General features: G+C 41.7%; 1 protein-coding gene across 2 annotated transcripts; it reads right to left on the bottom strand.

Annotated features, from left to right (window-relative positions):
* Positions 1-946: 946 nt before the first annotated feature.
* On the bottom strand, positions 947-11,224 carry LOC115103049 (tetratricopeptide repeat protein 24). 2 transcript variants are annotated; one of them, XM_029623645.2, is made up of 13 exons: positions 10,998-11,223; positions 10,339-10,593; positions 9,680-9,973; positions 8,439-8,640; positions 8,124-8,330; positions 6,538-6,666; positions 6,162-6,283; positions 5,935-6,027; positions 5,615-5,693; positions 5,302-5,485; positions 3,257-3,333; positions 2,934-2,982; positions 947-2,846 (listed from the first exon to the last, which is right to left on the bottom strand). In XM_029623645.2, the coding sequence occupies exons 2-13, from the start codon at positions 10,546-10,548 to the stop codon at positions 2,735-2,737; spliced, it is 1,758 nt and encodes a 585-aa protein (XP_029479505.1). In that variant the 5' UTR covers positions 10,549-10,593; positions 10,998-11,223; the 3' UTR covers positions 947-2,734. The 2 variants fall into 2 exon arrangements, 1 of the variants encoding a protein (XP_029479505.1); XR_003859531.2 differs by lacking the exon at positions 947-2,846 and having other exon boundaries at positions 2,961-2,982; positions 5,378-5,485; positions 10,998-11,224.
* Positions 11,225-12,825: the final 1,601 nt, after the last annotated feature.

The following is a 12,825-nucleotide window of genomic DNA, read 5'->3' as shown; positions in this document are numbered from 1 at the left end:
AAAAAAAAAAAAAAAAAAAAAAAAAAAAAAAAGACTAAACCCTCCCCCTGACTGAAATTGAAAAAGCATGACCCTCCTCTGGGTAACAATGGTGTACATTTCCACCTCTCCCTAAATTGAAATACATTTGCAAAAGTTAGAGTTACTGCTGTCTGTTCAGTAAGAAATGGAATAATTCAGAATAGTCTACTACACCATGAATTGGGAGGTGCTGGAACAAAAAGTGAGCACGAGGCGGGGTGCTCTCAGTTACTCACTTTTTGTTCCAGCACCTCCCGATTTACAAGTTAATCACTGAACACAGGTAGTCTAGAATCTAGCTAACCACCATATACTAAATTATCCACACAAGCCACATATCACGAGTTAGAAGATTGAATAATAAGGTATATTATGAAGTTATTATTTAACAGCATTGAAGATAAATCCTAAATCAGTAAAAAAACAAATCAAGCTAGCTAACTAGCAGATTTACATCAATCATCAACGATCAGCTGATCATCTTTTCCCAATGTCAATCATGTCTTTAGGAGGCACTGTAACTAGCTTGCTTTCAATTTGTGATGAGTTTGTGTGTTGTTGCAGATCTAAATAGGCCTATGCTAAAAGAAAATGATTTAAACAGAGGCCTTTAGTAGGCTATGTTCGGAATTTCGAGATGGTTAACAATTCTGAAAGTAAAAATAAAATATATATATATTTTGTTTAAATTGAGTTGAGCAGGGGGTGCCCTTTTTCATGTTGAGTACCTGCCCTCTGAAAGGTCTGAAGTTAAAAAAACATTTTGAATACGGTTTACTCGCTTTCAGATTGAAAATTATCCGTCCACATTTTATTAACCATTTAAATCGAACCAGTTTATTAACCAGTTAATCAAAGATAATTAGATATATTAGGTGAGATTCGATAGAGACCGACTCCGAAGAGTCAGAAGTTACGACAGCACTTTGACAATAAAAGGCAGGATTTTATTGACCATTTGGGCAAAGTAAACTTGAGCCTACATCATGAGTGACGCATGTTTCCCTGCGCGTCGTTGGCATCATTTCTACATTGCCACTGAAAAGCGGCAAAGGATGTGATTACATATAGTTAAAAAAAAGAATAGTAGACCTATTATCAAGCCATGTAACGCTTACACTTGATGGGTAACGCTTACACTTTAGTTTAAAACACTCTTTACCATAAACAAATGCATGGAATGTGTTTTCTTTACAATAGATTGACTCTTGCCATCCCCAATTTGACTTGTGAAAACTGTGAACATGACCTCTGCCATAGCTGAGGCATAATGAAAATGTTTCATTAACATGTTTAACAAGTCGATTGAAGATGCCAAGTTTAATTTACCCTCCATTTGCATTTAATTAAAGGTTAGGCCTATTTTCTCAAAGTGTGCCCTTTAGGAAAACCAATTGAAAACAGACTGGGTGCTCGTTCTTTTTTGTGTTCTCTTGTAGCAATGATCAACGGCGATGGCTTTGTTAAGCCTTGGGGTGACTATTAATTTACAAAGGATCAGAGTTAAATACTTCAAAAACAGATTACATTTATTTCAAATTGTACAACCATGATTCAAGAGAAGAGCAGAGATTTAAGTTAGCATGATCAAAGAAATAATACACAATATGACAATCTTAGAATATTGACTACCAAGATACCTTGAAATAAGGCAACAGTAAACATGTCATCCCCCACGAATGACTAACGTATGTACAGTTGATTACTATAGCCCCCTTCCCCCCCGGCCCAATAAGTGTCATTTTGTCAATGCCAGATCTCTATGGCATGACTAATCATTCACCCAAATTTCATCAAAATTGTGCCAGTGGTGTCTGAGATATCGTGTGGGTTAGCTCATATCCCTAAACATGTGTGCCAAATTTCATCACTAAGTCAAATAGAGCAACAGATGTTATAGCGCCACCTGTTATAGCGCCACCGCAAGGTCGATATGAATGTTCTTGGCTGATTTATATGCAGTTATGTGCCAGACCACACCCACGTGAATGTTTATTGGTCAATAGCGGCCATGTTGTTGTAGCTACCAGTCAAATATTACATTGAGAGATCGTTTTCCATAAATGCCACATATCAAGTTTTGTGCAGATCGGTCATTCGGTAACAGAAGAGTAGTGTTAACTGTTTTTCACACAATTCAAAATGGCGGAAAATTCACCATGGCGGAACTTATGGGTCCCGAGACAAACTTGTTCCTTGTGAAGACAGGGATCGATCTACTACATTTCATGACTTAAGGTCAAACGGGGTGAGGGGCGTGACCTTTCAAAGTTTGCATTTTCAATCTCGTTAGAGCCACCATCTGGCCAATCAGTGTAATTTTCTAAATGCCGTAACGCTATGGCAAGACGCATCATTCACCCAAGTTTAGTCAAAACCGGGCCAGTGCTGTCTGAGATATCGCTTGTGACTAACACGTGAACCTACTAACGGACGGAAACAGATCCAAAGTGCCTTCCCCGATTTCATTGTGGGGGACAATGACCAGCATACACACACAGGGATTGTTTGGAAGACAAATGCAATGACAAGGCAACACTTGTACGTGCAGGAGATGAGACAGACAATATTATAGAGTAGCACTTACTTACATGTGCATTAGTATTTTATATACCAATTTGCAAAGAGCAGATTTTACCCATAGAAATACACTCAATAGAGTCATTCCTATGAATACTTTCAATTAACCAACCACATTAGCCTGGACTTGCATCTACATGACCGTGCAGATTTGGGACTTCCGTTTCTTTAACAGGGGTATGGTCTCTTCATTATCTGACGCAGCAGTGGGTGAAACTTCGGAGCTCTCGGACAATGGAGTCTCACTAAAACACATGATACGTGTTCAGTCAGTATCAATGATTACACAAACCAAAGCCGATCACTGGAAATAACTCACAAACATTATGTACCTGTTAGTCTGTGTTGTCATCGGTTTAATGCGCTCATATAAATTCTCGCCTACAGAGGGATTATAACAAACAGTAAGAATTGGTTGAACAAAGCTTTTGATAACACAGCCATTACTTTCTTGTAACAAGATGTGCAGAATGTGGATGAAAAAACCCAGGTAATGTTATTTTAACATGCTAGTGGTCCTCTGTCCAAATAAGGACTACTTAGCCCACACACTAGTTATAGCTAGTAGCTAGCTACTTCCCCAATGGGAGATTTGGAAAAAAGTTCATGTTGTGCACCCGTTTCTCAGGTTAAGATTGAGGGGAGTGGTTCTTACTCTGCTGGGCGAGTACAGGGTGGTTTGATGGGTCCTGGTAATGGGGGTCAGGATGCTCAAAATGATTATTCAGGTTCCTGGAGGTGAGAGGAAGAGGCACGCTCAAACATCATCTCAAAAATAACTTTTCAATAATATTTTAAATGACAAGCAGCAGTGTAACATTGGCCACACACACAGCAATTCCAAGTTAAAGGCATCTTAGATATATGGTTTCTCTGGGACTGAGAGAATAACAAACATAGTGCAGCTATGCAGAAATGAGTGTGTGTTTACAGGGGGATGGTAGTGAATCATCAGTGGAAGACAAGGTCATCCCCATGTACATTAATTATGTATGGGGTTTTGTTTTCTCTGCTGGTGCTCTTATGATATATCTGTGGCTGGCTAATGACTCTCCATTTCCCCATGAATCTATTCTTCTCTGCAGAGCAGACACTCCCAGAGCTCATTTTCTTCAGTGTAATTTAAGAAAACCCAATAGGTGTTTATACCTTAACGACATTCTGCAAAAAAAACAAAAAAAAATTTAAGAGGCTGGAGTCTGGTGGCACGAAATGAAAACGTGTTTGATTTTCCAGTGTGCTAATCACAACAACTAAAATTACCCTGGGTTTATTTATGGGTTGTCTGGGTGGGTGTTATTGGGCTATGTACACTATTACAGGCTCAAAATGGCCAGAAACAAATAACTTTCTTTCTCCTGAAACTAATCTATTCTTGTTCTGAGGCTATTCCATGTGAGAAATTGCCAAGAGACTGAAGATCTAGTACAACGCTGTGTACTACTCCCTTCACAGAACAGCGCAAACTGTCTCTAACCAGAATAGAAAGAGGAGTGGGAGTCCCTGGTGCACAACTGAGCAAGAGGACAAGTACATTAGAGTGTCTAGTTTGAGAAACAGACGCCTCACAAGTCCTCAACTGGCAGCTTCATTAAATAGTACCCACAAAACACCAGTCTCAACATTAACAGTGAAGAGTTCATCCACCTCTGGCCTGCTCGCCTCCCTACCACTGAGGAAGTACAGTTCCCGCTCAGCCCAGTCAAAACTGTTCGCTGCTCTGGCCCCCCAATGGTGGAACAAACTCCCTCACGACGCCAGGACAGCGGAGTCAATCACCACCTTCCGGAGACACCTGAAACCCCACCTCTTTAAGGAATACCTAGGATAGGATAAAGTAATCCTTCTCACCCCCCCCCCCCCCCCCCTTAAAAGATTTAGATGCACTATTGTAAAGTGGCTGTTCCACTGGATGTCATAAGGTGAACGCACCAATTTGTAAGTCGCTCTGGATAAGAGCGTCTGCTAAATGACTTAAATGTAAATGTAAATGTAAGAGGCAACTCCGGAATGCTGGCCTTCTAGGCAGAGTTCCTCTGTCCAGTGTCTGTGTTCTTTTGCCCATCTTAATCTTTTCTTTTTATTGGACAGTCTGAGATCTTCAGTTTCTTGACAATTTCTCGCATGGAATCGCCTTCATTTCTCAGAACAAGAATAGACTGACGAGTTTCAGAAGAAAGATATTTGTTTCTGGCCATTTTGAGCCTTTAATCGAACCCACAAATGCTGATGCTCCAGATACTCAACTAGCCTAAAGAAGGCCAGTTTGATTGCTTCTTTAATCAGAACAGTTTTCAACTGTGCTAACATAATTGCAAAATGGTTTTCTAATGATTAATTAGCCTTTTAAAATGATAAACTTGGATTAGCTAACACAACGTGCCATTGGAACACAGGAGTGATGGTTGCTGATAATGGGCCTCTGTACGCCTATGTAGATATTCCATTAAAAATCAGCCGTTTCCAGCTACAATAATCATTTACAACATTAACAATGTCTACACTGTATTTCTGATCAATTTGATGTTATTTTAATGGACAAAACATGTGATTTTCTTTCAAAAACAAGGACATTTCTAAGTGACCCAAACTTTTGAATGGTAGTGTATGTGTGCTAATATGTACAGTAAGTTAGTGATAATGTGCACTGTGTGAGCCTATATGATGATGTTTACATTGTGTGTGTGTTAAATGCCCTGCCTGTTTGCCCCTGGCAGCACAGTCCGATAGCCCGGCTGCTCAGTGAGAGATCCTGTCACCGGTGACTGGGAGTCACCTGCTTCTCCCATGGTCACTGAGTGTGCCTGTTCTCCATCTGGCCCCGGGGCATTCTCCTCCTTCCCCGGCTCTCCGGTAGACACCTCTGCTGAGCCAGCTCCACTCACTATGGAACAACAGCCCAATCAGTACACAGGAAATAAAACTGTATAAACGCATGAGTACACTTACAAGTTGAAAGTGGCTTGAAATGGAACCATTTTTCACAGTCAACATTTAAACTGAAGGTCCTCACCTTGGGGCTCAGTCTTTGCCCTATGGCCATTCAGAACAGCTTTTCTATTTTGAGTGTGTAGACGAGGGCCGAGACATCTCTATGCAGAGTGTAGTAATGGTTTTCACGCAAGCAGGCACATCACACACGCGCACATACACACACACACACACACACACACTACATTATAGTTCCCACGAACAGACCAGAAAATGGTTGATATATTACCTGGTTATAGTGTTGATATATTAACTAGATACTGGCTGATAGATAAACAAATCATTGTGTTTTCTTGCAACTGAGTATGATGGTCAGGAGTGTGGTGTCCAGACAGCACCTACCTGGGGTTTTCCAGGGGTGATCAGTGACAGCCTGTGTTGCAGGGCCTCGCTCAGCTTGTTGACCAGACGCTCCTGGACCGAGCTGGACGAGTCCTGGAAATGAAGACGGCGGTTAACCAACGTTATATGGTCTGATAAGGTCTGAGCAACCACATAAAACTGAAAAAGTATATTCTATTGAGGATCGATTATATGGGTTGGTGTATTTGTAGTAGTGACCTCTTTACCTTGCACTTTGACAGTAAACCCAGAGCTTGTTTGTAGTAGAGGGTGGCTCTCTCCAGGTCTCTCAACTTAAAACGAGCTTCCCCTAAACACTCACAAGTCTGCCATTGGCCCTTATAGTCATCTAGAAATTATATATATATATATATATATGAGAGATCGAGAGAGAAAAGGAGGAAGAAGAAAGATAAATATAAAAGAGACATTGAGAAAGTTGAGTAAACAAGGGAGAAAGAGAGAGAGACTTTGAGTGTCAAAAGGGGTCAATGGACGTAAAGAGTCATTAATAGTCTGTTCAAACATTTAGAACACACTTCAATATGAAAAATGTGCTTATTATTATTCTTATAAAGAATGAAGTTGGACTTGATTTTGTACCAGTGTCTTTGAAGGCCTGCAAGGCGTGGAGGTAGTTCTCTGCTGCCTCCTCATTCTCCCCCAGCTGACTGAGAGCAAAGGCCAAGTTACTGAAGCAGCGGCCCTGAGCACGACGACTGCCCAAAGACCCTGACAGACACACAGAATGAGGGGGAAAGAGAAGGGGGAGAAGTATCAGAGAGAGATCAGTTTTTCCCACTTAAAAAAATAATAAGTAGCTATAATGTCATGCTCACATCCCCAACAGCAAAAAATAATATAAAGACATAACAGTGTGTGAGTCACTCAGTGGTGCTGTGGTAAGCACTCTAAGTACCCATGGGATTGCCTCAGTGGAATCTCAGCCCACACACCCCTGCACGCGCACACACACACTTTTCTCTGTTGCTAATGTGAGAGCTGCTCACAGAGACAGATTAGAGGCATGGAGAGCACTGGACACACAGACAGACCAAGGTACTGTAAAGGATTAATCAGGGTAATGTATCTCACCCCATTCTGTACAAATGTGCGCAACCGCGATATTCAAACGAGGCTGCAAAGAAAACTAATGGGACTGTAGCGACTGTGTTGACCTCAAAATCTGGGGTGTGAACTACGTTTCTATTCAAGCGTTGATCGACATGGTAATGGCTCTATAGTACTGGAGAAAAAAACAGACCCTCCGTTACATCGTGACGTGTCATGCCGTAACATATACAGCACGCATAAAGCAACTGTTTCTGACTTACAATCTCTCCACCAGGTGTAGCACTTCTCTCATCGTTTAAAAACAAGAAATGGACAGTGACGGGGGTAAGGGGGGATACCTAGTCATTTTTTGCATCATCACTGCAAGCGATCATGACTTTCAAAAGCCGCTGTTTACATCTGAAGATCACTTTAGCACTGCCCTAAAAACCCGATTAAAATTCGACACAAACCTTCAAATAGGTATATAATGACACATTATATAAACTCTTTATAGTGTTTTATTTACATTTTAGCAGCGATAAGGTGATGAGTTGGACAGATCGAGTGAAAAAAAGCCGTTTCCCCACACGGCATCTCTCCTTCTCACTATCACACATTAGTTTCACTTCCCCACCCGCCATTTTTAAAAAGACCTGACGGAGCTCATTGCCTTCTTGAATCATGCAGAAACGGGCAGCGTGGAGGTCCCGTCATGGATGTTGTTGGAAAGTGGAGAAATTGCGCTTTACAGTGGTATTGACATTACAGTTGATCTGGAAGTATTACATTTTTTGGGCGCTAAAATAAAGGTCAATTGTACGGACCAAGGCGATGTACAAAAGTGAGTGAGTTTACGTTATAATGAAATGTTTGAGGAATGGTCTGCCCCTCTGCCTAAACAATTACTCCTACACACCTCAGGTAACATGTTCTTCACACACACATGAATCTCTGTGGCTCAGTTGGTAGAGTGCTTGCACCACTCATATGAAAAAATATGCACGCAGAATAGTATGGAGAAAAGCGCATGCTAAATGGCATATCATTATTACATGCAGTACATAACAGCACTGAACTGTGCAGAAAATACAGTATAACTAAACTCTCCAGCGTAATTGACATAATAAGCTCACCATGCAGGTTGGCTGCCTGGCGGTGGTAGTCCAGGGCCTGCCGGTACTGGCTCAGTGTGTTGTGAACGGCTCCCAGGTTCTGTAGGACCACGGCCAGCCTGCTGGGCCTGGTGCTGGCCAGGGGCAGGGCCCGCTCATAGCACCCGGCTGCCTCCTGGAACAATTTCAGCTGGGAGAAAATCAGGCCCAGGTCATTGTACACCTTACCTGAAAGACAGAGGGATAAAGTCACAAAACTGTGACCAAATTGTTGACTGACAATGCTGTTCCTCATTTGTTTTTTCCTCAATTCAGTTACTCTGACAGTTTATCTACCGAGCAACTCTGGGTCTTTGATGTTATTGCTCAGCTCGAGGCAATCAGTGAGCACGGTGATGATATCATCTGTGGTGAAGTCATCTGACTGGAGCATGTGACTCCCTGCCTCTTTGTAGGCCATGGTGGCTGAGTCCAGCTTGCCTGCCATCCTGTAGCTCTCTCCAGCCCTCTGGAAGCTTTGAGCTGCCTGGGTCCAGTCCTGCAAACACACATCTTGAATCAGAACCAGCTCTGTAGTATATAGACCTGGCTGCTACACATCTCAAATGAGTCAGTCAGACATTGCAGAAGCTCTTAAAAATTAGGGATGTGCATATTTCCCTTTCAAGACGATTCGATACATATCTAGATACATGGGCTACAATACAATACAGGAACGATACGTTTTAGTTTGAAACGATCTGTGTGATTCGGTTTGATTAGAGGAACGAATCGATGTGATTCAGTTCGATGCAATGCACTTTGTTGCATAAACACATTCCTTTTCCATTCCAAATTAAAATATGCTGCTGATGGAGCTTATGAGCTGGCATTCTCTGAGCTGACTTCTGTGTGTGTGTGTGTGTGTGTGTAAATTATGTACTGTATATGTCTATGTTGCACCTGAGCTGAGCCATAAGGGAAACTGGGTATCTACCCCGCTTTTGATCTGAAATCACCCACTAGTAAATGTGTCATTTTTGCAGATTAAAAGCGTTAGCTAGTAATGTATAAATATTTATTTTTTAAATTTGCTATGACATAGCCAATGAATATAAAGCACAACTTTGGATTTCACCCATGTCTCAGAATCAAATGGTTTAGACGTTTTGGAAGTTGGACCTCGGGTGAGCAAAAGTGATTGCTGTCCTCATTATGAAATTATCTACTTTACCATGTACAGTGGGGCAAAAAAGTATTTAGTCAGCCACCAATTGTGCAAGTTCTCCCACTTAAAAAGATGAGAGAGGCCTGTAATTTTCATCATAGGTACACTTCAACTATGAAAGACAAAATGAGAAAAAAAATCCAGAAAATCACATTGTAGGATTTTTAATGAATTTATTTGCAAATTATGGTGGAAAATTAGTATTTGGTCAATAACAAAAGTGTATCTCAATACTTTGTTATATGCCCTTTGTTGGCAATGACAGAGGTCAAACATTTTCTGTAAGTCTTCACAAGGTTTTCATGAGATTTTTGGTAGGGTAATCTGATCCTTGAGCTGAACCATAAACATACACCTGGAGCTGACTGACCTTTAGGAGCAGGTGACAGTGGGACATTTTCATACAGGAGTCCCCCTCACTGGCCCCGTCCCCCTGGGAGCGGTACAGCTGGGCTGCCTGGAGGTAGTAACCAGCCGCCTGGCCGTGGTTCCCCAGGATCTCATGGGCTACGGCCAGATTGAACTGGAGGTCTGCTACCCGCTCCCCCTTCTCTCCTGGCTGGGCCCGCTTCAGGAAGTCCAGCCCCTTCAGGGCTTTACCCGCCTCCACGTAGGCAGCTCCCAGGTTAAAGGCACATGCCTGCTGGACTCTGGTCTCCTTTAACTGTGGGTGATAGAGTATGGTAAGACAGGCAACTTAAACATTATAAAAGCTAACATAAGTACCAGTAAACATTATGCAGCATATTTGACTTTCTTCCATACAGTATGTCTAAATATTTTAGTTGTCAGATGTATGTTGTTGTGAAAACCAATTACCATTTGGGGGACGATAAAGATTGTGTAAAGACTGTAATCCATTTGGACTTGGAACCAGACAAGTTTTTGTTGCCTGGACATTTTCCAAACAATAAAATCATGTGCTCAGTTCTCCTTCTCACAGTTTTAGCAAGCCCTATATTATATGGGTGAGGTGCAGGACAAAATGTCTCAAAATGGACAACATGGAAGTAGCCTAAGTAATGTCACCTCTATGGAAGCTTTGAAGGCCTTTTTGAAACAGCGGAGGGCTTCTTCACAGTCCCCTTGCTTTAGGGCAATGTGGCCAGAGGCTGTGAGCTCCTCTATGTCCACCTGGACCTTCAGGACATCAGCCTCTTTGTCTTTGCTCTTTATACATTCGTCACTCTTTTTCTTCTTCTTCCTGCCCTCATGTGATGGGTAGCTATCAGATGCCATATTGATTTCGCCAGGGGGTGGCTACAGGATAGCATTATGAGGAGACTGATGGAAAGAAGAGAGCAAAAATAATGATGAAGTTCAGATTATAGTCACACTCACTCAGGTCATGACACTGACAGTACTGCCCTCCTTTGGTGACAATGAGTACTAGCTATGTGGCAAACCACATGAGGACTCACTCAGTGCCTGTCCTCTTCAAATAAATGTTTAATTAAGTCTATTACGTAATCACTGAACATGCATATATAGCCAGAATTTTCGCATTCAAATAAACATTTTTGAGAAGTAGCATGGACCGATGTCTATCTTGTTTGCTAGCTAACTTGGCTACTTTCCTCTCATCTGGTGTGCACCGAAGTTGAAACCACATGACTAGTTAACGCATTAGCTTCTCGAGTCTTGGTAACATGGCTAACGTAGCTAGTTTAGTTACTTATTTCACTCACATTTTCAAGATGAACAGCCATCCAAAACAGAGCAGTCGCAATTAGTTAGTTAGCTTGACAAATACATTGGTAAATTATCCGTACAGCCGTAACCCCTAGTTAGTCTATATCACACGTTTTAGCTGGCTTTTCTTGTTAGCTTGCTAGCTAGCTAATGTTAGGGAGTTACTGGTTTGTGGAGCCAGGGCATGCTATGAAGTAGCAGGTCTGTTGCTATGGCAATATTAAATATGAAGTGAGGCGTAGTTGGCCATATAAATGATTTTAGGCACAATTAACAAGGAGACTGAAGCAGCAACTTAAATATCGTACTGCTAGTTATGACTATTTACAAATGTGTATATAAAATATTTATCTATGTTTTTATATTTGTTTTTGTTGTTGTATTTATGCATTTTTATTTGATATATATATATATATATTTAAAAATTAAAGAAAGTTATTTATGGGCGGCAGGTAGCCTAGTGCTTAGAGCGTTGGGCTCGTAACTGAAATGTTGCTGGGCCGTCATTGTAAATGAGTGATGGGACGGCTCTTGTATGTCAACGTTGGGAGCCGGCTCGCATATCAGAAGAGCCGAATCTATTTAAAAAATTAAGATATGAATAATCAAAACATTTAAATGAATAGAATTAACTAATTCAAAGAATAATAATATACGCCTAAATGCTCAAGCGCGCACACACATTCGTTCAGACTAACAGCCTCACCTGTTGTTCCTGTTAATCAGACACGCAGTGTCAACCAAAGACGCTTAAGGGAGGGCCCACACTTTGCAGCTAAGGAGAGCAGCTGTGAAAACAACAGCTGGAAAAATGAGGCAGAAGCACAGCATTTGGAAGCTTTTTAATAATGTAGACAATGTTAGATAGAGCACAGTGTAGAATTTGCCAAAACAGAACCTCATATAAAGCCAGTTGAGAGTGGCCAGAGAATGGCAAGTAGATGGAAAAGTGGTCTGTCTAACATAACCAAAGCCATGAAAATGTTAAATGGAACCCATCATCCATGTCTTGCCCACACAATCAACCTGATAGTAAGAGATGCTCTGAAGGTGATGAAGCCCACTGTGAACAAAGTGAAAGCAGCTGTGGAATACTTCCACAGGAGCACAGTAGGTGCTGAAAAACTAAAGTAGACACAACGCCAGATGGGGATGCCTGAGCTGAGGCCTAAACAAGACTGCACTACAAGGTGGAATTCAACATTTTATATGTTGAAGTGGTTTCTTGAGTCAAAGGATGCCATCATCTCTACCCTGGCCATATTCAATGCACCTGTTGATGCTCTGACCCAAGAGGAATGGGAGGTGGAGGAGGTGTGCAGTCCTGGAACAGGTCACTGTGGAGATCAGTGGAGAGGTAAGCAGTTATTACTTCATTATTTAATCCAGTATTATATATGTATATGAGGAGTAGATGAGAATGTAGTATCAGTAGACAAAACATGAACCTGAACTAATAAGTTACTGTTCTCTCTTTTCAGCTATGTGACAGCCTAAAAAATAATACTCCTGTGTAAGGGTCTGCAGAAAATCACAGCCACCCGCCAGAGAGAAGCAAATGTTACCACAGGACATGTGACAGAGTTGATGGACATCCTATGTTCATCAATGGACAGAAAGTTCCACAGAATGGAATATAATCACGTGCTATCAGAAAACGCTGCACTTTACCCCAGGTTTAAGAAGTTAGCCTTCAGTGATGCCAGAGCGATTGATGAGGCTCTTCAAAGAATAACCTCAGCAGCAGGGAGGGACAGCCCCAGCAGTCAGCAGGCTCAGGCACCAGGGCAACAGGAAGAAGAGGGATCAGATGGAGCAGAAGCA

The sequence above is a fragment of the Oncorhynchus nerka genome, linkage group LG3 (assembly GCF_034236695.1).
Source record: "Oncorhynchus nerka isolate Pitt River linkage group LG3, Oner_Uvic_2.0, whole genome shotgun sequence".
In the NCBI taxonomy this organism is placed as follows: Eukaryota; Metazoa; Chordata; class Actinopteri; order Salmoniformes; family Salmonidae; genus Oncorhynchus; species Oncorhynchus nerka.
Note: the sequence above shows the minus strand (reverse complement) of the source record. Positions and strands in the feature narration are given on the sequence as shown.